The sequence below is a fragment of the Centroberyx gerrardi genome, chromosome 17 (genome assembly GCF_048128805.1).
Source record: "Centroberyx gerrardi isolate f3 chromosome 17, fCenGer3.hap1.cur.20231027, whole genome shotgun sequence".
Taxonomy (NCBI): domain Eukaryota; kingdom Metazoa; phylum Chordata; class Actinopteri; order Beryciformes; family Berycidae; genus Centroberyx; species Centroberyx gerrardi.
The window spans coordinates 13,848,571-13,874,012 of record NC_136013.1 but is presented as its reverse complement, the minus strand read 5'-3'; the positions used below and the strand labels follow the sequence as shown (position 1 = coordinate 13,874,012).

At 44.4% G+C, this 25,442-nt stretch overlaps 4 protein-coding genes across 7 annotated transcripts; 2 read left to right on the top strand and 2 right to left on the bottom strand.

Moving 5' to 3' along the window:
- Nucleotides 1-1,091: 1,091 nt before the first annotated feature.
- Nucleotides 1,092-12,439, top strand: disp2 (dispatched RND transporter family member 2). Its single transcript, XM_071904256.2, has 10 exons — nucleotides 1,092-1,186; nucleotides 4,244-4,388; nucleotides 4,684-4,946; nucleotides 5,052-5,081; nucleotides 5,302-5,425; nucleotides 6,137-6,279; nucleotides 6,962-7,059; nucleotides 7,747-7,844; nucleotides 8,115-8,276; nucleotides 9,083-12,439. Exons 1-10 carry the CDS (start codon nucleotides 1,092-1,094, stop codon nucleotides 12,437-12,439), a joined length of 4,515 nt encoding a protein of 1,504 aa, XP_071760357.2.
- A 1,918-nt stretch (nucleotides 12,440-14,357) lies between these two features.
- Nucleotides 14,358-17,507, bottom strand: rpusd2 (RNA pseudouridine synthase domain containing 2). 3 transcript variants are annotated; one of them, XM_071904251.2, is made up of 4 exons: nucleotides 17,407-17,506; nucleotides 16,801-17,301; nucleotides 15,909-16,205; nucleotides 14,358-15,608 (listed from the first exon to the last, which is right to left on the bottom strand). In XM_071904251.2, the coding sequence occupies exons 1-4, from the start codon at nucleotides 17,410-17,412 to the stop codon at nucleotides 14,721-14,723; spliced, it is 1,692 nt and encodes a 563-aa protein (XP_071760352.1). In that variant the 5' UTR covers nucleotides 17,413-17,506; the 3' UTR covers nucleotides 14,358-14,720. The 3 variants fall into 3 exon arrangements, with proteins under 3 accessions (XP_071760352.1, XP_071760350.1, XP_071760353.1); XM_071904249.2 differs by having other exon boundaries at nucleotides 16,801-17,507; XM_071904252.2 differs by having other exon boundaries at nucleotides 16,984-17,507.
- A 46-nt stretch (nucleotides 17,508-17,553) lies between these two features.
- On the bottom strand, nucleotides 17,554-20,980 carry pcmtl (l-isoaspartyl protein carboxyl methyltransferase, like). Of its 2 annotated transcripts, none has more exons than XM_071904243.2 (9): nucleotides 20,924-20,980; nucleotides 20,373-20,508; nucleotides 20,000-20,104; nucleotides 19,788-19,819; nucleotides 19,531-19,635; nucleotides 19,294-19,414; nucleotides 19,020-19,105; nucleotides 18,496-18,665; nucleotides 17,554-18,268 (listed from the first exon to the last, which is right to left on the bottom strand). In XM_071904243.2, the coding sequence occupies exons 2-9, from the start codon at nucleotides 20,488-20,490 to the stop codon at nucleotides 18,232-18,234; spliced, it is 774 nt and encodes a 257-aa protein (XP_071760344.1). In that variant the 5' UTR covers nucleotides 20,491-20,508; nucleotides 20,924-20,980; the 3' UTR covers nucleotides 17,554-18,231. The 2 variants fall into 2 exon arrangements, with proteins under 2 accessions (XP_071760344.1, XP_071760345.1); XM_071904244.2 differs by having other exon boundaries at nucleotides 18,157-18,304.
- Nucleotides 20,981-21,097: 117 nt separating this feature from the next.
- On the top strand, nucleotides 21,098-23,913 carry ccdc32 (coiled-coil domain containing 32). The gene is made up of 4 exons (XM_071904245.2): nucleotides 21,098-21,215; nucleotides 21,527-21,783; nucleotides 22,058-22,211; nucleotides 22,610-23,913. The coding sequence occupies exons 2-4, from the start codon at nucleotides 21,540-21,542 to the stop codon at nucleotides 22,806-22,808; spliced, it is 597 nt and encodes a 198-aa protein (XP_071760346.1). The 5' UTR covers nucleotides 21,098-21,215; nucleotides 21,527-21,539; the 3' UTR covers nucleotides 22,809-23,913.
- Nucleotides 23,914-25,442: the final 1,529 nt, after the last annotated feature.

The window sequence follows — 25,442 nt, the reverse complement described above, 5'->3', positions numbered from 1 at the left end:
TATCGTAAATTCATATTATACAGTCAGAATATCGAGTCTTTTAAGAGGGAAAAAACATAAATAAATGCTCAAAACACTGAATGTACAAAATATTAGGGACATCTTCCGTAAATTACAGCCCCTTTTGCACAATCCGCCCAAAAATTCACATGTGAAAACCCACATGTGAATTCAAAGCACGTGTGTTGTTTGTTTTGACACATATTGGTTTCCACGTGTGAACATATGAAATTTCCCATCTGAATAATACCATTTTCACCATGTCCCAACCATGTCCCTTTGAATGTGAAATTAAGTTTTCACACGTGAAACAAATCTATTGTCTCATGTAAGACCAGATCAAAAAAACTTTTAACCTATGGAATTGAAATTTTCACATTTGATGTAAAAACTGTCACATGTGATGTCAGAATGTGCCAAAAAAATTGAATAAAAAAAATGAATTTACATGTGGGATTTCACATGTGGCTCTTTTGTAAGCGGCATCTTCTTCTTTAACTCGTCTGCTTCTCTTACATCTCCGCCTTCGTGATTGGTAAAGATTTAATAAGGGAAATCAATCAGGGATAATGGCTTTTACCCGGATTCACCTCAGCAGTGTGATTCATGAAAAGAGTGTATCTAATGTCTTGTACATCCAGTTGTATGATTGATTGTTGTTTGCCTCGTGATGCTGGAGGTCACAGTTAGAGTTTACCGACCTTTTTATTTACCACAGCATCCCTGTCTGCAGACCTTCATGATGTACAGTGAGCGGCAGCTGTAGCGTCAGGACACATCCGACCCAATTACCAGGCACTGATGCATTGTATCCGTCACTTCTCCTCCAGCACCGCGGCCGGTTGGACAGCGACCGGGCAGCGTCCTCAGCATCACGGCGGCCTCCGCCAATCACAGCGCAGCTCGGGGCAGATTAACCCAAACAGCACGGTGCGGATCTGTAGTAGCAGCCTCAGAAATAAGCCAATATCCCTATTCCTCGTGGACTGAGTCTGGGCAGATGGGGGCTGTTTTATAAGCACATTCCGAAATCACAGGAAATTGATAAGTCAGATTTTTTTTTGTGTCTGTTTTCAAAGCCAAATCGAGAGATGGATGCTTGCTCGATAATAGGAGAGAGCACGGATGCGATTGTAATGGATGATTCTCCTACAGATGAAAGGGAAATACAGGAGGCTTCTCAAAGGTGGGTCTGTTTCCTTGTCTGTGGATTTCTCTATATCTTAATGCATAACTTGATTACTTTACAAATATGAATGATAATCAGTTGAAGGGAATGTGTTTTTTATTCTCGTGCGGTCGCCGTAACTGTTCAGCGCATCCCTCGATCCAGCTGTGGACAATAGGATTATGTATCAGTCAGAACACACATCAATCATGATATTATTTCTAGGATGATTATTTATCCACGCCATGATCTAAATGGTCATTTCAATGCCACTCCGATCAACATTATTAAACCACTTCACCACTCTTTCTATTGCTGGTGAGATGCTCCTGCTCTGTTGACAACTTACTTTTTCCTCCACAAAGAATTCATGGTTGTTAATCACAACATTTTCAGATATTGTGTAATTCCCAATAACATTATTTATCATATGAAATCAAATATCAGTATCTGAGGAAAAACGATAAACACAAACCACTGCATTCAATTAAATTATCTCTTGTACTCTTTACTTGCCTTTGACATATGTGCAGTAAGCACCACTGTTCAGGCAATGGCAGAAATACGCACGCACACACACACACACACACACACACACACACGATGATGTTCAGCTGGTGTCTCCAACCTCCTGCTCTGGGCTGTCGGGCAGTTTGGGTCACCGTCGTCGAGCTGTCACTCACTCTATTCCCCACTGCATGTGAAATCAAATGGTTGAGGGGTTGGACGTGTATGTGTCTCTCTGTGTGTGTGTGTGTGTGTGTGTGTGTGTGTGTGTGTGTGTGTTGGGGGGTTTGGTTTAGAGCTTGGGTTGAGGAGTTAAGGGGATAGGGACAGGAGTGGAATCCAGAGAGACAGTGAAAGAGAGTGAGACAGAGGAAGAGAGTAAGACAGACACTGAAAGAGAGAGACAGACAGACAGGAGAGGAGAGGAGAGGAGAGGAGAGGGAGCTCAAAGTCTTCTGCCTCAGAAATGCATAATGATTCTCCTTGCTGGAGTCCTCTGCATGCCTTGAGGCTGTCCTAAAGCAGCGGCATTAAGACGGGCCCACAGCGGCAGCTCCAGCAGCTCTGGTACTGAAGGCTACATCTTCAGATCAGTTCTCAGCAGACCCATGAGATTCACTCCACAAGTCAAACTCATTTTTGGCCACAGTCAGTCACAACAAATGGGAGCAAAAGTGCAAAGTGCAAACTTCTGAAAAAGGAAATAGAACTATTCACAGTGAACAACTTATGAGCATGTGTAAAATAAAAACAAGAGTGCAATGTTTTTGTTTTACCTTGGATGTTTTAATGTGGTCCCTCTTAACTCGGATGTGTGAGGCCATAGTGAAGTCTGCGTCCTTTTTAACTTGTGAGATGAGCCATTTCTTATTCTCCAGGTTGTGTGCAGCAGCTCAGCGACACCTTCCTGGATGTATTTTTGTATTCACCCACTGAAATATTAATAAGTTCCACAAATTGCTCTCCTCCTGCATGTGTGTGTCTGTGTCTGCCAGCTCTGGTAAAAGCCATCAAAGAGACGTAATAGGCTTAAATACTTTTATCCCGCGCCGTGCGGTGAGGAGGCTGCCAGGCGTGGGTCAGATAGCATTTGCAAATAATTCAGTGTTCGTTTTAACCTGCAATGCAGTACCTGGTGGAGGAGTTTATCAGGCTACAACGGTTAAGATAGTGTCACATAAATCCCAGAAAACTACACAGAGTTAACTTTCAAATACATTAATGTAGGAGGCTAAAACAGGCAATGACAAACATTTACAAATATGTGACCCAGAGCTGGTGAGTACACTGTAGGCTATTTATTATTTACACCAAAGTGCAGTTTTATTGTATTATGAAGGAAAACACAGAGGGTTGAGTTCCTCAGTGAGCATCAGAATGAATCCTTAATCCCTGTGCTACTGTACACCACCAAATCAACAGACTACTCATCCGCCCGTGCCCCTTATTATGGGGTGCAAATAAAACTGCGTGAGGTCATTTAGCCTCTGTTTACTTTCTCTGTCACCATAGCGACAAGACAGGAAGTGCGGTTGCATCCACTCTGCTGTGGAAAAACCAGCATGTTGTACACCGCAGACCTTATGGCCACTTAGCTGAGATACAACTGCTATAATGTTGATGCTAGTGTAGTTTGGCCTCTTTAATTAGAGTCAAGGAGGTAATTTCACTAGTTTCAACAGAAAATTCTTGAAACAAGTTGAATGGTATTGAAAAAAGTAAAATGATCTTAACCCATTGGAAGTTTATTTTCGCTTTCAAAACACAAAAAGATCCAACACTTCAAATATAATACAGTTTTTACCATCGGTGAATTTTACAGGACATGAATTTAATGTATTTTATAACAGAACAGAACAGAACAGAACAGAACAGAACAGAACAGAACAGAATAGAATAGAATATAATAGATTACACACTTTCTTAACCAAGTGTCAAAAAAGTGAGCAACACAGGCTGCAGCAATAAGATGGATATCCATTAAAAACCTCATGCTGGAGAAGCATATATCATTTCACCCATCACTCCACGGCTCTCCTGACTCCTGCCACTACCCATGAGTCATCTTTCATAGTATCTCTCCTGTACAGCCGCCCGCCTCTCACATAGCGGGGTGAAGTGAAAATAGTCTCTCTCTCTCTGTCCCCTCCCCCATTTCTTTTTTAATTGGCCCTTCCAGCCTCCCGTAGCCAGTGTGTTACCCAGAAATCCATTCCTTACCTCATTAGTTCTGCTGGCCGGCTCAATTCTCCGCAGAGTATGAGATCATACATCCAAGCCACGAATATAGCCAAGAAACAGAGATGTCGCGCAATGTCTAGCGGAATAGTCAGGTTTTTGTCCTAGTTTTACAACCATTACCTTCTGCATCTTTGCATTGTTTCACACACGTTACATTTTGCACCCTCAGTTTGACAGAACTTTGTCGCCTCCTCCTCTCTTCTCCTACCTACCTGCCACTTATTTCTCCTCCCCCGTTACCTCATTTTCTCTGTGTCTCTGTTCCCTGCCTTGCTTCTCCTCTCTCCTCACCCTCTCACCCCCTCCTCTCTCCTCCTTCCTCCTCAGTGAGATCCCGGCGGTTTCTCTGTGCCCTCCTGACAGCGTGTGCGCTGCCGAGGCCCAGATGACAGTCATCCAGTCTGAAGGGGAGCTGTGTGACAGCTGCAGCAGCCTCGGCAGACCCTCGTCTTCCTGCCAGCTCTACCACCAAGTACGCCTGAGCACAGACTGTACTGTACGCTGTTTAGAGTAGATGGCACCTTATTGGGATCCATTAAAACCCAGTCAGAATGCCTCGAGAAAGGTCAAAAATACATATAAACCACAAGGGAGGCAGCAGCAAAAATAGAGACTGTCACCCAGAATAACTCTGCATTCAGCTAATCAAAATGCCTTGGCTTGAATAAGAAACATCTATCTTCTGTATAACTTTTGTATATTCTACATGATAGGATCTAATATTAACCTTCTATTCTTTTCTACCTCTCCCTGCTCTTCTCTCTCAGGTCCCCCAGGGTCCCCGATCTGTGGCCCTTCACTGCTGCGGCCATCACCAGCCAATTAAACCCAACACCTGCCACGACTGTCACTCAACGACGGCGGGTCCTCACGCCGACTGCTCCGCCGGAGGTGTGGTGGTGAAGGTGGGACATAGCTGCAGCTCTACCCATCAGGCGTCCTGTCGCGGCGCGGTGAGGTGTCACTGGCTGCACGGGTCACACGAGGGCGGGGCGCACAAGCCGACGCAGCGGCATGTGGTGACAGTCAGGTGTGTATCGCTGTCCGCTTTTCTGTCAGTCAGTCAGTCCTTTTCAAATTCTTGTGAGGAGTCATTATTTATATTTGAACATATGTATTTTCTGTTCTGTTTTAGGGATGGAGGACTCTACTGGATCCCTAGAAAGTCAGTATTGAGTTAACAAATTAACATCTAAATAAATAATGTCTTTTCCATGCATTTGAATTGGTTTTTTAGATCAGCTTCTCACAATGACAGAAATCCATTTTCACTTTAAAAGCCCACTTAGAAAAGTGTTGCACACACCACTTGTTCTTTGGTGGTGACGATTAATGTTTACTCGGTGCCACTGACGGCCTCTTCTTCGGTGGTGTCTGTTTGGCAGCTATTCCCAGGTGATTGTGGACTACCCGCTGGCCGTGCTGGTGGGCTGCGCCGTCGTCCTCCTGGGATGTTCACTGGCCGGCCTGTTCATTGGGCCGCTTCCAGACTTCTCTGACCCGCTCCTGGTGAGTCCACACACACACACTCACTCACACTCACACATACACACACACACACACACACACACACACACACACACATCAGGGAGGTCTCCTTCGGTGCAGCGCATGAAACTCTACTGTCAACTTCTTGTCAAAACTACAACACAAAACCTCCTCAGCACCTTAGGCTTAGCATTAATTACTACTTCCCTAATGACTCACGAACTGAGCCACATCCATTTATTTCAGCCTCATCTCAGATCTAATGAACTGCACTGAATTAGATCACACTTGCCGTCACCTTAATTAAAAATATCGCATCACCTTTGTAATGCATGCTTACAGGATAAACCTTGATGAAGACATTATTCTGATAATGCAGCATGTAAATCATAACAAAGCACGTCTAATAATTACTTAAAGAAAAACTAAATTTACAGATGACTGAAAAATGATTTGGCCTTATGTCGTTTCTCTTCATAGCATATCTGACCCTAACCCTCCCTTGTAAGATAGCATGAACACACACTGACACAAAAACCTGCTCATTCATTGAAAGTGGCTTGAACTGGTTCTGTTCTCACAACATCATGGTGTGCTCTTCATGCAAATTAATTCAGCAAGCTGTTCCTGTGCGTTGACGGGCGCTGGTGTCCACACTGTGTCATTGGCTTTGATGTTCATGTGTATCTGTGTGTGTGTGTGTATGTGTGTGTGTGTGTGCTCTTTTTCCAGGGTTTCGAGCCGCGGGGAACTTATATCGGAGTCCGCCAGTCCAGTCTGACCAAGCTGCAGGAGAACACAGGCCCAGGGAAAACTCTGTCTCCTCTACCACAGCAGCTCAGAGAAAGGTCAGTGGGAGGTTCAGTAACATGCAGGCCTCCTGCACAGTGGGGCTGCATCAGACCGCTGCACAGACGCCTTAGAAATGGATATGAGCTGCACACAAAGTTGCTATTGATGCGGCAGTGGTGGTTGTACTGTATATGTGTGTGTGTGATGGTCTGCGTGTGTGTGTATGTGGGTGCATGGGGGCGGGGTTAGAAAATTGAGAAGACACAAGATTGTTACTGGAGTTCATCTGTTGAGAGTAAGTTAAGAAGTTATTTCATGATAATATTATTATTTATTTTTATGGCAATAGTCTAAAAGCAGTTTATAAAGTGCTTCACAGGAAGGAATAAAAAACAAGAATGGTAAAATACATAATGTGGAGATATAAATAAGAAGCACAAGCAAGAGAAAACACATTAAAAGAAGAATAAATAGATATGTAAAATAAAATCAGATGAAACAAATATAAGAAAACAACATGAGACTAAAAGTAGGCAGGATCAAAGACAATTGCATAAAAGCATGTATAGCAGCAAGTATATAAAAGTGCTTTTTAAGAAGTGATTTAAAATTGATGCTGATTTAGCAATTTCCTTGTCTGTCTGTGGAACAAAGTATTATGTCTTGATTAAAGCTGTGTGTGTGGGTGTGTGGTGTGTGGTGTGTGTGTGTGTGTGTGTGTGTGTGTGTGTGTGTGTGTGTGTGTGTGTTTGTGTGTGGTATCAGTGGAGATGCCGGCGGCAGCCAGGACGCCCCGAGACGTCGCAGCAGGAGGATGCTGGACAGAGACTCTTCTCCAGACACTTTCGTCTGTGACGCTCCAGGTGGGTCAGCCGGCCCGATCACTTCATCTAGCAATACACTGTTAAATCAATGAATCAATAAATCCTTCAAACTGCTGCTCCTTTAATAACGATAACGATAAAAATATCAATACCATTACAATAACGACACAATAGTGTTAACAATAATATTCATAATCCTAATCATAATAACTACATTTGTGCAGGACCTCTGATAACAAAGTTAAGCAGTAACAAGTTATTTTAAATGTTTAAAAGTTAAAAAAAAAAAAAAATGTGTTTTCAGTTGTGACTTCAAAGAAAACATAGAGTTTGATAAATGCATTTCCTCAGGCAAGTTCCAGATTTTTGTCTTTGATCTAGACATTGAAACAGTCAAAGAGATTTGCTGGTAGATCAAAGACTATGATTCTGTTCGTCTTATCAAACTTACAAAATGCCCTAAAAGGATTTTTTATCAATCCCAAGCCTAGAAGGCAGCATTTTATTTAACAAGTGCAATTGATATTCAACACAGAGGTATAAAGAAAGACGGATTTAACAATAAAGAAATATGTTGTTTATAGTTTGATTAGATTAGTACCCCCAATAAATTAAACTCTTGACAACAGCTGAACTACACTGAACATTTTGACCATCCCAACAAACTGATGATTCAGTGCTGGTTGCCTTGTCATGTTGGATCCATCTGTGCCTCTCTCCATGCAGGCGAGCGTTTAGCCCAGCTGGTGTTTCGTTCAGGGAACTCAGCCAGTCTCTGGAGCCTGAAGGCCATCTACTCCATGTGTGAGATGGAGCAAGCCAGGGTACGTTCTGATCCTCCCATCCCTCCATCTCACCTTTGTCCTCTGCCTTCTGCCTCTCTCCTCCTCTTTAATCATCATCTTCCATCTCACCGTCCTTCTTCCTCACCTCACCCTTCCTCTGTACCCTGACCATATACCACAATTAAATCCTCTACAGGAATGAAAAATGACACTTTACCCACATTACTTTGTCCAAACCAAATTCCCATTTTGTGAATTTAATTCAAAACTGGGCATGCGTTCAAAAAAACTTTCCCTTGTCTGATTCAGATCCGCTCCCAGGCCCAGTTCCAGGACCTGTGCCAGCAGCATGCGAGGGTGGAGGCTGAAGACAGGGCAGCCAGGGGCGGCTGCTGTCCCAGCTGGTCCCTGGGGAACTACTTGGCTGTCCTTACTAATGCCTCTTGCTGTCTCAGCCTCACCTCACACCAGGTAGCTTTCTTTTGAATACCCTCTCCATTTTGAAAATTACCATACAAAATAGATTCTAATTACCAGTACACCTCTTTTCTAAGTGCTAGAATGTTGTAGACTACCTTGTACTGTCTGTAAATAGGTCCAAGGTACATGTTAAAGGAAAATCCACCCTAAAACACTTTAACACTGTTACCTTGCATTTCTGGGACCATTTTGTTGTTTGGTGCTGTATTTTTCTTATTCCCATCGAGATATTTCCAGCGCAGCTGCAATGGAGTTTGATAGGAGAACATTTTTCAGCTATCTAAAACATCAATGGTAAATGTCAGGTTTTGTTGTCAGCCCCTCAGAATCAAAGATCATGCTGAGTTATAGACTCGCCATTTTGCACCGGCATTCAACAATCATACAGGGAGAAATCCATCACAGAAGAGGCAGAGACACTAATTTCTCCACCAACAGTAGCCACAATAGAACATAATGCAATGCAGCCACAGCACATGTTCTCACTTTTTCTTGACTCAGAAGACTCGCTCTCTTGCTGTTACTATCGCTATCACCATTGCTCTCTCCACCTACACTAAAACTCACAGCTGAATGGAACAAGTCCAGGCAAGTTCTCTTCGGGTTGGTGAAACGCATTCAGGGAAATGTAGGAACTGAAGTAGGCTAGATGAGGCAAGTTGAAGGAAAGTGGGTACAACAAAAAGGTTAGGTCATCACAAAATAACTCCTGGAATGCACTGAACATCACAAATTGATGATATATAACAGCTTTTCAATACCTTTGATGTCATTCAATTTTCTTTCTTCTACACCAGGTTTCTGAGTCTCTGAGCCTGCTCCGGTACTGCGCTCCATTCTATCATGAAGGACATCTAGTGGAGGCCTGTGTCGCGAGACCAAAACATGGCAGCTGTTCCTTGGTACCGTCCCTCTGCAAGCAATCCCGCGTGGTTTTCCAAATCCTACACTTCCTGGTTGATAAGGACTTCCTTGGCCCGCAGACTGTCGAATACCAAGTCCCTTCACTGAAGTACAGCCTCCTGTTCTTACCCGTGGACAAAGGGGATCACATGATGGAGATATACATGAGCAGCCTCGAAGGCCGGGATCTGACGTATAACAACACGACTATCACTGGCATGGACCTTGGCATCAAGCAGACGTTGTTTAAGTATTACCTGGCAAGAGATTCAGTATACCCGGTTCTAGCCGTTGTGTCTCTTCTCTTCACTATGGCTCTGTATCTCCAGTCTCTCTTCATAGCAGCATTGTCTGTGATAGCAATCACAGGCTCCCTCCTCACTTCCTATTTCTTCTACAAAGTAGCATTTCGCCTCACGTTCTTCCCTTTGTTCAACCTATCAGCGGCTCTTATTCTCCTGGGCAGCTGCTCCAATCAGGTGTTCACCTTTGTTGATTTCTGGAATCTCCAGCTATCCCAGAATCCCTCAGCTTCCCTGGAGAAGAGAGTAAACAGAGCTATGCAGGAAGTCGGGTATTTGATTTTAGCTTCGGGATTGACCTCCAGCGCAGCGTTTTTCTCTGGTTATCTAAGCAGCATCACAGCAATCAGGTGTTTTTCCGTTTACCTGGGAACTGCCTCTTTTATCAGTTCCCTCTTGGCATTAGTGTGGCTGCCATGCTCGTTTATTCTTCGCGAGCGCTACACAGAAGCGTCCTCTGCCTCTGTAGCAGCCCAGGGATGGAAGCCCTGCTGCTCCAAAAACCCTGGTGGTTTCTGGGATACAAGCTCACGGAAGCGGTGCCTATTCACTATTGGGCAAAAGTTGAGAGGATTAAAACGAGGGCTGAGCGACACCTCCAATTTATTATTCCTGAAAATCCTGCCTTGTGGGGTGGTTAAGTTTAGATACATCTGGGTGTGCTGGTTTGCGGTGCTCGCTGCTGGAGGCACGTACATATCCTGCATCGACCCTGGTATGAAGCTGCCGACCTTAGATAGCGGGGCCACTCAGCTGTTCCGCTCCAGCCACCCGTTTGAGAGATACGACGCCGAGTACCGTCACATGTTCATGTTTGAGAGACAGAGGGACGGGGAGGATAAGCCTGTCACATTAATGCTCGTTTGGGGGGTCCAACCCACCGATAACGGGGATCACTTTAACCCAAGAAGCAATGGCTCTTTGGTTCTCAACCCAGACTTTAACATGAGCCGGCCAGATGCTCAAATTTGGTTGAGGGATTTATGTGGAAGGGTTCAGAACCAAAGCTTTTATTCCCCTCCATCATCAGAGGATAAAGATCCGATAACAGACAACATCTGCCTTGTGGAGCAGCTGATACACTGGGTGTCTGTCAGACGTTGCTCAGAGACTGAGGACGCCCTACACTTTTGCTGTAATGATATCCCCTTCCCCTACCCACCCAGCGTGTTTGAGCGCTGCCTCAGTATGATGCTGGCGGAGAAGTATGCTGAGGGCCATCTGGCCCACAGCAGAGGTCTGTACTTCCAGCCAGATGGCAGAATAGCTGCCCTCGTGTTGGCATTCAAAACCACATACCTCTACAGCTTCAACTTCAGCAGAACCAGTCTTTTCTACAAAGAAATCTTGACGTGGTTTAACAGAGAGATGTCAGAAGCACCACATGGGCTGGAGAAAGGCTGGTTCATCAGTCAGTTGTCTCTTTTTGATCTGCAGCAATCTTTAAGCTCAGAGACTCTAGTAGTAGCTGGCTTCTCAGTAGCTCTCGCATTCGCTTCACTTCTCTTAACCACCTGGAATATTCCACTGAGCATATATGGGACTTTGGCTGTAGGAGGCAGCGTGTTTGTCACTGTCGGCCTCCTGGTTCTTCTGGAATGGCAGCTGAGTGGCATTGAGGCTCTGCTCATATCAGCAGCAGCAGGGCTCTCTGTTGACTTTATTGCTAACTATTGCATATCCTACAGCTCAGCTCCTCATTCAGATAGAATTGGGAGAGTAGCACACTCAACAAAAAGGATGGGATGTCCTGTAGCAATAGGCTCTGGTGCGTTTTTCTGCATTGGGATCATCATGCTGCCTGCCACAGCCTTGCTGTTCAGAAAATTGGGGATTTTCCTCTTTCTGGTGAAATGTGTAGCATGTGGATTTGCAACCTTCTTTTTTCAGTCGCTGTGCTGCTTCTTTGGACCTAAGAAAAACTGTGGGAAGATCACGTTGCCGTGTTTGTCAGACCAGGCCACTGATGGCATGCTGTCCTCTTGCTCGGCAGCAGAACCCGGTTCCTCATCAGCCTCGGCTGCTAACGGGGCCTTTGGCAGATCTAGAGTCAGGAGGAGTTATGACAAAGATGCAGGTGGGTATCTGTACCCCAACCACCACCAGCGGCAGCAGAGACAGAAACAGACTGGAGCAGGAGGAGTGGGTGGGGGGCGGGGGCCGGAGCAGTACGAGCTGCAGCCGTTGGCCTACCGGCTGAGTGACAGCTTCGAGAACAGCACCTGCACCAGCAAGCTGTCCAACCGACCCTCCATGCTCTCTGACGAGATTGAGTACTGTGGGAGAGATGTGGAGAGGAATAGCACAGACGGGGACAGTGAGGAGATGTGCAGTCATCAACATAAAGTCTGTCACCCGCCTCCGGCCCTCCAGACTTCCTCTCCTTACAAAGAGAACACCCTGCGGCCTATAGCCTCACCACAAGAAGGCCTGGCGAAGGACAGGCTGCTGTGTAAGACTTGCAGAGGTCAGTCTGGTGGGGTGAAGCACTGGAGAAGTGCGTCCTTCTCCTCGTCTTCCAGCATAGAAGAGACCATAATTAGCCAGACCCTGGAAACTATTGACCAGCCGTCGCTCTGCAAAGCGGGCCACACCACAGAGGAGACACTCCAACACCATCATCACTCCCACAAACGGCTCCTCTCCTGCCAATCCCAGAGCTCCTGCGAGGGTCTGGAGGACTCCAACGAAACTTGCCTGAGCGACATAGAGCCAGGACCTTCCAACACAGAGCAAGATGAGGGAGAAGGGGAGGTTCAGTTACAACCGGGACACCTTAACGGGAAAAGGGACACTCTGCGTCTCTCACTGAAGGAAACTGTTTATGAGACGGGGTGTGGCAAGGGCCGCACCAGCCAGAGTGAGGAAGTGGTCATTTTACCCAACAGTAAGCCGGACTTGCCAGATGTATGGATAAAAAGAGATGGACAACGGGAAGATACATGCTGAGTAAAGTTGGGGAAATTTTGTCAACACTGTGCATTAACTGATCTGAAATTTTGAAAAAAAAAGTACTTACAAATAGTAAATACAAAAGGAATAAATACCGTTCCTTTTGTATAATAACATTGATGCTCAAGGGAAATATAAGCCAATTGCAAATGTAACATGTAATGTGACAGCATGTTTGTCTGATGTTGTTGCTGAGGTTATACTTTTTATTACAAATGAATACGATCAGAGCATGAATGTTCATTTCTTTAGCGAAAAGTCTAATCGAAGCATGACTCATTGAACCTGGCAGGATAGTGAAAAATGAAGCATTCTTTTTAACCAGAATTTTGCACCACGATCACACTTGAAGAAGCTAAGGCCAAGTCATCAACACAGAAATCACCCAAGGAAATGAAGTACCGCACATGCTGCCTACTGTTGCAGAATGTTACTTTGTGCCTGGAATTCTTCTTAACATATATCTGCAGCTGTAAACTCAGCGCAGACTGGGTTAATAAATGCCACCAGTGTGCAACCACTGGCTTTTCCCATGCTGGAATTGACCTTAATGAGCCATATGGGAACGTATACATTCATGGAAACTTTTAAGATAGATCTGACATATACAGGGAAAGAGCTGAATTGTGTGTGCCTATGTAATACACGCTTTTTCTAAGAACCAACCCTCACCACGACTGGAGTAGCAAACAAGTGTCACTTAACTATAGTCATGGTGCATCAGTTGGTTTTGTGCTTTGTGACCATAACATGTATGTCCTCTGTGACCATAATGTAGTTAATCAGAGACCTACAGTTAGCAATGTGTTATTTGTAGTGTCATGGCTTGTTTGCATTTAGTAACTGTTTCACTGTGGAGTTAAAAGTCAGGCTGTTTATTCCAGTGTCAGTGCCAAGAAATTTAATGTTTACTTGATGATTCTAAAAGGCAGGTTTCTAATAGAGATGAATTATAATGAATTAATAATATTACTGTATGTGGGTTAGTACACTGTTGCAGAATTCAGGCTCGGCAAGCGCATATTATTCCAGTCTAGAAAGATGTCGGTGTCTGCCTTACCCTTTGGTAAGGAAGTAGTCGTCCTGAACAGCGAGATTTCCAAAGCAGTTGTTGTGCCATCACATGCATGCGACTGCTTCAATAGTTAATAATTTGTATATAAACCATGTTGCAGCACTGTAAAGAGAAATTCTGAAAGGAAAATATCTAAGGAACAGAAAGCCTTTACCACACTGCACCTCCCAGCTGAGATGTCACATCAGCTGGTTCTATGTATGTCTCAATACCATTCGAATGATGGTATATACAACATGTACAGCATGTGCCAAAATCCTTGCAACAAATTGTTTCATTAGCTGGAACAATTGTAACTGTGTGTGTTGTGTGAAAAGGACATGTCCTTTACAAATGTAAAATAATTAAGTTTCAAGAGATGTGTTTATAGTCTTCAATGTGATGTAAAGTATGAAACCCAGAGGTGTTTGGTGGTTCAGTGACGGTGGTTCAACACAAAGACCTTGACAAGAATAGACCCATGTCAAATGTGCCTATGAGCAGGGTTATTTCAAAGCTGTCTCATTGTAAGAAGTGTTTCCTTTTGACAACTGACTGTATTATCACAATTCTTAGATGAGCCTTCACTTAAAACCACTCAACAGAATAACCTGCCTTAGAGAGATGAATGACATTAATTCATCACAGGCTTTGTATGAACAAAAAAAAACAATGAAAAGGTCACCACCACTATTATCTACAATCCCAATGTTGTTAATTTTTCACAACATGGAAGGTAATAAAATAAAATGTTTATTTTTCCTGCAGACTGGGTTTTATTTCATTTAAAATCTTGGTTGGAATAGTTGACAGATCACAGGCCTAAATGATCCAACATTAAATTAAATCTATATTCTTGTCATTAAAACAGTCCTCAAAGTAAAATGAGTATGAATTACATTCTATTTTCATTCATGTTTAAGGCAAAGCTGAGAGCCTTAGGGGAAAAAAAGTGTACATGCTAAATTCTAGTAAAAACAAATTTCACTGTCATCTATTAAGTTGAGGCAGTTTTTTACCATCTGCAAACAAATTACTGGAGGATTATCAACAGAAATGTATCACACAGCAAAAGCAGACTTCTTCCAGGATGTCAGACTTAAACAATATTTCACATGTGACACAGTATTCTTCATCACTTTGGCCACACTTCTAGTCTTCTGGTAAACATGCATGACAGCAGTAGCCTAAACGCCGAGGTCATCAGAAGTGTTCGTTAGGACTTTAGTCAACCTCAACCCAGTCGTCTTTGGCCCAGTCAGGCAAGTGTGTGGAATATTCAAAATCTGGTCCTTTGTAGCGCAAAGCGTGGAGATACATTACGAGTTCCTGCTCTGTGGGGTCTGGTCGCACTAGCTTACATTCACTACACAGGTGGTCTCTGGTCCCTGGAGGGATCTGCTGAGACGAGTCAGCTGCCTCCGTCTGATTCCCATTTGATTTGGTCGGTGCAGGGCATTGTGAGTCCACAAGTGAGTTACTGTTACTGTTTATGTCCTTGACCTCTGACTTCACTGTATCACTGCTTGAGCTAGGGTTACACTCCTTTTGCACCTGTGTATCTAGCTTTTTGTGGGCACCACACATATCCTTCTGTGTCTGACAACTCTCTACAGTCTCGTCAGGTTTGGAGGTGCCGTCTAACTTATCAGTCTTCTCCTCTTTCCCAGAAGCCCTGGCTTCGGTGTTCCCTTCCTCTTGTCCAAGCCCAATCGCATCATCTGGTATATCCAGCATATGCAGACTTTCCTTAGAGCGATGCTCCTCTACCAGAGCTTGCAGCAGCTCCTCATCACTCTTCCCCACCTTCCCCCCCTTGCCCCTGTGAGGGCCCCAGGCTGAGGACCCATAGATGGGGTCATTGAGGATGGGGAAGCCCAGGTACTGCAGGTGGACACGGATCTGGTGCGTACGGCCGGTGAGGGGCAAACAGCGGACCACACTGGTGCTGCCGTTAAAGCTAAGTCTCTGGAAGACGGTTCGGCACTCCTTCCCCTTAGGGTGAACCCGGCAGAGGCCGACCTTAAAGGAGACGACCAGGATGGGCTCCTCGCAGATCAGCTCACTCTCTGGGAACTCCCCCTCCACTCGGCACACATACTCCTTTTCCAGCTGTTAAAAAGGGTAGATGTTAGATACATCAGCAATATATCTTCTTTGGGGAAGACAACATTGCATACCATAAATAAACTTAAGATGCATTATGCAAACAGTACAAGTCAAGAGAAGGGGGGCGCTCTTCTTTAGGACAGTCAAACTTTGTGATTTAGTGATTTAGGCTGATAAGACGGGTGTACTTTTACATCTAAACTAGCCTGGTGTAGCTTTAATGAACATTATGACCCTTTGCTACATTGCTTTAAAATTGTGTTTCAATGCTTTAAAGTGGGTTCCACAGCATTCTGAACTCACCTGTCTGTCTCTCACCAACTGGTCCAGTTTCTGTGACATCTCCAGTGTCCTGGCGAACAGCAGCACCCCAGAGGTGAGCCTGTCCAGTCTGTGGACCGTATGGAGCTCGGAGATGCCCCGCTCCTTCCCCAGGATGAAGATCACCGTGTTGTGGCGGAAACGCCCGCAGGGGTGGACTGGGATGGAGGCGGGCTTGTCGACCACAAGCACCTCACCGTTGTCCACCAGAACCTCCAGCGGCCTGCCAACCACAGGTGGCTCGTGGCGGTGCACCGTGTTCCTCATGTGGTCATTATTCTGTGGATAGATACGAAAGATGAAGATTTTTACCGCTAGCAACTAACGGTTATTTTCATTATCAATTATTTTTTTAATTGATCATTTAGTCTATGAAATATCAAAAATAATGACAAATGCCTATCACAAGTTACCAGAGCCCACAGTGATAGTCTTAAAATTGCTTAGTCTGACCAGCAGCCAAAAAAACCCCAAAGTATTCATTTTAGAATGATGTGAAATGGAGAAAAGCAAGCAAATCTTAGCATTTATGAAGCTGTAACCAGCAAATGTTTGGTATTTTTACTGTATAAATGACAAAAAAAGGATTAATCAAAATTATAATCGATTACTTTTCTGTCGATCGAGTAATCCACTAATGCTTTCAGTAGTATTTACCAGTGTTAATGATGGGAATGTTTTGCAAACTCCTGGCTCAACTGTATGAACTTAGTGAGAAAGTGCAAGAAGAGTAAAGAACTTGAAGATACTTTATAGTATGCTACACTAATATGTTGTTGGTGAACATGCATATAGGCCCACATTATAAGCAGACATGCAGAGTGATTACACTGACCCTGAATAAGAAGAAGACGAAGAAGAAGATTACACTGACCCTGAGTACCACTGACAGATCCTCCACAGGCGTCTCGTTCAGCCGGATTCGCCCCTCCTTGGCAGCCTGCTGGTAATACTCTATGGACTCAGCCCTAAACTCGCTCTTGAACACCTCGAGCAGACTCTTCCCGATCCACCGACCCTTGCAGTAGGTTTTGAAGTCGAAGTAGTAGGGACGCACTTTGCGGAGGCCGCCCTCGAAGTAGTACGCCGTCTCGTCGAAGTGCTCCTGGCTGAAGCTGACACCCGGGTTCCGCTTCTGGGGAGGCGGGATGTACCTCTCGCCCGGACGGAGCTTCTTCCCTCCTCCTCCTCTTCGTCTTTTCCCTCGGCCAGCTTTCTCAGGCTCGTCCGTCTCGTCACTTTTGCGTTTACCCGTCTCTGCTGTGGATGTGTTACAGGTCTCTGTCGCCTCTTTTGCTGCGGTCCCGTCCGCTGTCACCGAGCTGCTCACCTCCGCTGTCTGCTCCATTACTCCCGCTGCTACCGCCGAGCTCTTCTGCTGATGCCGTGGATCAAACAGATGACTCACGGTCTTTGAAATTATCGTTTGACCAGAGAAAGGTAAATTATATACTCTAAAGCCTCTAACCAACACACTCACGTGCATTGCTTTCTGGACAGTACTAGAGGTCCTTCTTCGCACAGGCGCCCAATGATGACGTTGATATGTAGTCCAATAATATTAAAACCTCTTTCAGAGCCTGTGTGCAAATGGTCGCCCACTGATTTTATACAGAAGAAAAACAAATGTATTTATTGGGTTTTATTAATAAATGATTAATGTACAAGTAATTTAAGTTGTGTTGTTTCAAAAATTAAGTGCCTCAAATCAATATCTACACAACTTGCCCTCCTGTTTTACTGGTTAACACACATAAATGACATATTTGAATCAAAATAAGCAGCAAATCTTACCATAAAATACAAATTAGTCTGTTAATTTGCTCAATTTATATTAAATTTCCTTGGCTTGTACTGAGACTTGGTTTGTCTTTATGTATAACTGCATTCATAACCAAAGCTACCTATATGATTACATACAATTCAAAATTAACATTCATTTGAATTTTCCACAACTATCCAGAAACAACGACACACAGCTTTTTAAGCTGTAATTGCAATGTTCTCATTGCTCAACTTCGAAGACCTCCCCATGCATAATATTGTGAATCACTACTGTAACCCTGATAAGAGAAAACATCATCCTCAGTCCTGGTCAGTGTCTTCCTGACTCTCTGGATTCTGGGAGTACCAGGAGACAGTCCAGTGTTAGCCAGCTAGTCAGTCAGTTACTCACTCTTTTAGCACTACAGGAAGACAAGCTGGTCAGGCAAACAGAGCAAGACTCTCCTTGCATGTTGCTAGGTGACAAGCCGGCAGAGCAGGTGGCCTCCAGACTGGAGCTCTATGAAACCGTGAAGGAGGGCTACGGGACCCCAGAGCCGCAGCACCAGCGCCACCTCCTGCAGGGGCAACCACACTGCAGTCAGAGCTCACCGCTGGGGAGAGAAGGACAGCAGGGGAATCATAAGGGAAAAGCTACAGGACGTGTATGCATGCCACTCATGATTGGACCAAGACCAAGTTTCTGGTCGTGGAACAACAACAATGCAGGTTGAGAGTGTGGTTTTCTTTTCATTCACTGATTTTGGTGTAGGAATGACAGATTAAAGGTGTCTTTGTGTAATACCCGGGCCACTGGCGCCTCTTGTCAGTTAGGGGAACATAGACCACTCCCATCAAAGCTTTCTTGAGGAAGGTTCCGTCGCTCTGCCGATCGTACTGTTCGAGGACCTGGCTGCCGCCGTCTGGACCCACTGGCAGAACCAGCCGCCCCCCCGGCTTCAGCTGCTCCAGGAGCTTCAACAGTGATGCAGGGCAAAGAGAGGGCAGATAGAAGAAGAGAAGTTTATACATGAAGGGATTACTGTTCAAGGGGCTCAGTCAGTCAGGGTTGAGACACTTCAAACTTCATCACAGTTTACAGCACTTGAGAAAATCAATCTTTATAAACCGTATCTCTTGTTTCATGAGTGGGATCTGCTTAAGAAAGTAAATGTACAGTGGTGCCAGAATATGTACTTGACCTCCATTATATAAGAGAAGTGAATCTTTCAACCCGTTTTGTGAGAAGGAAAAAGTCCCATGATTCCACCTACTCTATTCTAATCTATTTCATTCTATTCTATAAGTAAAAACCATATGTGTCCTTACAGCCTTAGGAAGTGTAGCAGCGGCTGCTCCAACATGAATGGCGTCATACGGCGCTGTGTCTGGGTAGCCCAGCCTTCCATCCCCCACTGTGGAGAGACGCAGGAATGACTTTTACAGTATTATGTAATTGGCTTCATGTCACCACAAATATTGCATCATGATGAGGACCGAAACAGTTTGTCCATCCAAATTCAATCTGATTGGTGCCAAAAGATGATTTGACACTTGAACAGACCAAGAAGACGTACTGTAGCCTTGATGCCACCTGACTCACCTACAAGTTTGATGCGTCCAGAGGAGAGCAGTTCTGGGTCGTCAGATTGCACATTTTTCACTGACATCTGAACCAGTTCATCAATGTGTTCAATGCCAACCACTTTACCACTGGGCCCCACCTACACACGAAAAATGCAGCCATTGCACTTGATCGGTTACTTGTGTGTGTCAAGAGTAAATATCAAGTCAGTAATATGTTTATTGTAAGAAACATATAAAAGATTATAGAACTTACCATCCTTGCAAAGCAGGCAGTGAGATAGCCACTTCCTGAACCCACATCCAACGCTGATGCCCCTTCAGTTAGCTTGTCACTCAGCACCTCCAGAGCATGAGCATGCTGTCAGGACAGGCCATGGCCCATAAAAAAGACATACATACATACATACATACATACATACATATGAGTATCTCAAGAGGTCTACTCATGTCTCAAGATGTCTGTAATCAAATGCTGTTATGTCATAGTCCAGTCTTTGATGTGTTACTCACCATGTGCGGTGCACTGATTGTTGCCCTGTAGCCTGTGATAAGAGATAAACATCATAACACAGTGTCACAAAACACATCTGTCACTTTTACTGTAAGCGATTACTGAATAGTTGCTCAATAAACTACTGTCCAAAACAATGTTATCACTCAAATAACTGCATTACTAGGTCAATAAGCATATGTGTGTTTGTAAAGTGTGACTGAACTGATACCTATGGACTGAGGAGAGTCTGCATAAGGGTAGTCTCTGGAGTAGAGCCCCCTGTCTGTAGCCAGCAAGGCATCAAACACTCTGTCGCTGCGGATCACCCCATGATCTGAGGGAGGAAAGAGGCAACGATTACACCAAACTGAAGTGGCCTATCTGGAATTAGTGCAGGGTGAACGCTGCATCCCAGCAGATATCTACAATACCACATAGACAAACATTACACATCACATAAAAGTTTTCTTAATCTATGAGGATGCACAAATTAATGCATGCTTTTTGGAAGTATAAATGATAATGAAAGCATTACCTAGACTATAAGTCCAGGAAACCTATTGTACAAAATAGTTCAAGTCCCTGACATTAGGCTACTCTACCCCTCAGCCGGCTGATGAGTTCTGGATGTGTTTTGCCACTGGACATCCACGCCATGGTCCGGGACAGCAGCACACCCATACGGACTGCCACTACTGCCAGAGGGAACACTGCTCGCATCTCCTACACTGGATCTCCCTGTAGTGACATGATGATCAGCATATGTATGTGACACACATAGCTGACAGCAATAATTTACAGGTCTGGTTTACATCTTCCATATGGCATGGGAGGTGATAGAGGTTGGCCAGTTGTAATAGGTTTCAATCATGTCAAACAAAAAGTGTGGTGTAGGTGCATCAGGTGCACTGAAACTGAAACTGAACTTGGCCGGGCAAATTATTCACTTATTAAACAGAACTTGATTAAAGCAATTTGCCAGAAAGCTGATCCAGCTTCTGATCTGCAGTCAAGGTTGGTGTGACGGCTAAGCTAGCTAACGTTATACTATGAACAGTCGATATCAGCGAGCAACTCTCGTTAATACTAGCTCTTCAAACAATCAATGCTCACAAATACAATAAAACAACAGAGGTCAGTAAAGCTTATTTACCTTGGTATTTTACCACCGTAGGCGTCCCTGCTGGGACTAACTTCCTGGTCCCCTCAGAGGACCACAGGGTCTGGCCAGTAAAATGCGGATTTTACCACACAGAACTGCAGAGATCCAATCACAGCGCCAAACAATTTGATGGGCGGTTACAGTGTCCAATCATATCACTCAAAACAAGGAAGCTGACTGACGCTCGTTAAAGATCATGGACACACTTAGCTAGCAAGGCAAGTCTTTATTCTTTGATAACTTGATACGTCGGCGCAAATAACTTCTGGACCTTTTCATACAGGTAAGATGTTGAGATAACATTTTTGCAATGACCAATTGCTTTAAAATTTATTAAAACGCATAACGTTAGTCAATGAAGTGGGTTAGCCACAATGTTAGCCAAGGTAACTTAGCTTGGTGTATGATTTAACGTTAACATTAGCCTATTTTTGATTGCGTTCGGTGTATTCCACTGTCTAGCATCGACATTCAATCGTTTTTCTTCTCTGTCTTTTATCTAAGACTCACGAACCTGTCCATTGGCTTTTTCAGGTTGTGTAAAGCCTATAGACGAGAGTAAACTAATTGATACTGGCATCTCTGTTAACCCAGTCACTGCATCAGAATGATTGACGATTTCGAGACTCAAGAGGTCCGGTCCAGCGGAGAGCTGTGGTCCGAGATCTGCTCCAGCCTGCCAGAAGGCCAGGGGGAGGCAGCTCAAGAAAACAACACTCGGTTCAAAGACTCTTTCCAGCCTGCAGCACGAGTGGGAGTGCAGTGCAATGGACAATCAAATGGGACCTCAAGTTCTTCTGACACCAAATGGGAACCCATGGAGGATTCTGAGATCTACATAGCCAGTTTAGGTATTGGTCTCTGTCTGTCTCTGCACCTCTCTGACTCTAGACCTCCTGTCCCATTTTGCCCCCCCTTTCCTCCATCCATCCACCTGATCATTAGCCTCGATCATGTTGTATAGAGGAATATTGGGATGATGTAGGCATTCTAGGGATTGTCCCTCACCCTCCAGAAAACCAATAAAAAGTGTGGATGATACCTTCTTTATTAATCTGAATTGTCTCATTCATTGACAAGCTGTTAAAGATGACTGTTAAAGATGTTTTCTATATTTTGCTTCAGAGAACCGTCTGAAGAAACTGAAGGGCCAGTCCAGTGATGTGACCTCCAGGGAGATGCTGCGCTCCTTGTCTCAAGCCAAGAAAGAGTGCTGGGACAGATTTCTGCACGACGCCCAGACCTCGGAGCTCTTCCAGGGCAGCGACATGGATGAGAGGTGGGCTGGGAGGGTGGGACGCGTTTCACTGTTATGTCAGACACTATTACCAGGACAAAGGCAGGAAGTAGAGGGTCTGGTTATGCTGTCGTGCTTCGGTCTCTTCCATCTACTCTGCTGACATCTAGCCTATTAAAAGTCTGTGTACAGACCAGTCACCTATATTTTTTAATGCAGATGTCGAGCAAGGATAGCACTGACTCGCTTTTCTGTACACTCAATTCTCCTGTAGCACATTCTAGATTCACGCCATGGTTTTGTGTTGTTTTCTTTCCTAGACTACAGAATGACTTTGCATTTTGCATTGCAAGTCTGTAAGTTCAGACACTAAAAAAAGAGCATTAAATCAGTTTCCTCATCTCCCTGCCCTTGTCTTCTCGTATACTTTCCCTCCCCAGCGCCCTTGAACACTTGAAGAGGTGGTTGATCCCAGAGAAGGTGGCCATCAGTGCAGAGGAGCTGGAATATCTCCTGAGGCCTCAGAACAGGGAACCAGCTGATGGTGCCGCCGTCCCGGACCAAACACCCAACGGAAAGGAAACAGAGGGAGAGACGCACAACTCTGAGGAAGATGACTCTCACAACCCAGAGAAATGAGCTGTCTGTGTTGATGATAGTAATAAGTAAGAAGGAACTTGTTTGGAGTCTATTCAGCGGGGTGAAGTGTTACAAAATGCTCATTTAGAGCGGTGTTATGTAATGCCGGTTATTTGGCCAAGGCTTTTGTCTGCAGTGGTCAAAGAAGAAATTACAGCTTGTCATCATCCCTTGTATCACCCAGCAACTGTTAAGTCCTTATTCAGCCAGTCGCATCCGTTCTGCGCTCGCCATTCATCTTTTTACCCACGTCACCATACAAATATATAATATTTAGCTGTCTGGTCTGTCTAGTAGCTCCCAATCTGTAACTGTCTGTAACATTGTGAATGGTTCTCCACCTCGAACACATCTTCAGTTTTTAATGAAGGACCACATTCAGTATCATGTTGTAAATGATAGACTTACTCATCTGTAACTAATGCATTATCTAACAGAAACACAGTATTTTTCCTTGTTTTTTTATGGTGATATGTAGAGTGGAAGTACTATATATAACTGAAAATAGTGTAACATATGATGTGATATCCTTATTTTTGCCATGTTGATTTTACACATGAAATTTTACCCATGGTTCAATAAAAATAGATATTTGATTCAGTTAAAATGTCCCACTTAATCTGAAACAAGGGCATTGTTATATTTAGCTAATTGAAGTGCAGCTGAAGTGTAGTTAACATGTCCAATATTGTGAGGTAGTAGCCACTCAATTGTGTGTGTGTGTGTGTGTGTGTGTGCGCGCACGCTTACTCCCTTGTGGTGTAAACTTCCAGCTATCTTTAGATGGCAGCAGAGAACCAAAATTAATTTCTCCACAAAGTGAAGTAGATTGCTAATTAATCTAAGTCTACACAGAGCCTGCAGCCTGTGCTTCAAAGCATCATTATAGCTTATCAATTGGCCCAGTGGTTCCCAAACTGGGCTCCTGGGACCTCCAGGGGTCCTTGAGGTGGTTCTAGGTGGTCTGCAACAAAATAAGGAATAGTTTCATTTCACTATAACTAAACTTCCTAGAAGTTTTAGAGTTGAGAATGGGAGGATCACACTGTCACTCTCCACACTGTGACCTTCCTACTTGCTCTGTGTAGACAGTTATGTAATGCTCTATAAAAGTAAAATCTGACTAAAACAAAAATCTCCTCAAGTGGCATTATTTTGGACAAAATCTTATCAAATGAGGGTCCGACGCCTAACATGAAAAACCTGGATGAGATGAATCCCCGGATTAGCCTGCTATCTATCTTCCAATCGGCCATGTGAAATGGACGCCGAACCAGTTCAAAGAAGCACAGCAAACAGCCGACTGTTTTTAACTGAAGTCTTTTTTTTATTTCAGGTGCAGAATAGGCTACTAGGCTATGACCATGACTTCAGCTGGTTAAATTCGGTGAATGTTGCTTACCGTTAATATTTCAAGTCATTTATTTATATCACAAGGTCTCAGACATGGATGGATTACTGAACGGGCCAACCGGGCATAGGCCCAGGGGCCCAAGAGCTCAGGGGGTTCCCTAAACCAGAGCCTGATACAGCCTGAAACAGTCAACATTAGCTAGAGATGTGTAGCCTCTGAAAATTAAGGTAACATGGACCGTAGACTCACCTTGCTAAACAAAAAAAAAAGTGCAACTCAGCAAAGTGGAACTACTGTGTCCCTTTGCTTTTCCTCTCTTTGCTTTCTTTCTTTTCTCTTCTGATGCCAGATTATGAACTTTTTAACTATTTCTGCTCTAAGAGTTGCTGCTCCCACCGGAAAGACACTGCCGTCGACCTAAAAAATAACACTGCTGACACCGCGGGTTGGCTTTTACATAACTGGGTGGCGAGGTTGGAAGCCATGGATATTTTGGGCATGATTAACATAATGTTATGTTACATAGGCGGTATTTTAGCCGCTTGAGACAGAGCCATATATGATAATTTCACTGCAGTTAAAATTGTGCATCTTTTGAATCTTGAATCTTGAATCAATATCACTGACTGCTTTCACTGACGTCACGCTGCCTGCTCCATAGAAATAAAACAGAACGAGGATGAGGACCTCCACAAAGAAATAGAGGAACTCAGAGAAAGGCTCCATAACACCGAGGAGCTGGCCAGGAAACTCGAGACATGTCAGTTGGAGACGATTGACCTCCACCAAGTGATATTGGAGACTTCTCCTGAGAAGGATGGGCACCTGCAGAAAACAGCTGTCCACCAAGCTTAAGGCGGAAGGAGAAGAAGGAGGTCCTCCGTCAACAGAATGAGGACCTCCGCAAAGAAATGAAGGAGTGCCAAGAAAAGCTCCAGAGTGCCCATGAGCTGGCCATGACAAACAAGATCTGTGAGATGAAGCATGCACACTGGCAAGAAATCAATGCTCTCCAGAAAGAGTTTGTGACTGAGTTCAAGACACAGAAGGAGGAGAAGGAGGAGAAGGAGGCCCTCCACCAGGAGAAGGGAGCCCTCCAACGAAAAATGGAGGAAATGCTCAAGAAAGACCATGAGCAGACCATGAGGCTCAGGGCGGTGGAGAAGCTGGTGATCAAGCTGAAGGAACAGAATGAGGAGAAGGAGGCCCTTCACCAGGAGATGCTCGAGAAAGAGAAGGCAGAAGAGGCCTTGACCACCCTGAATCTGTCCAGCGATCTC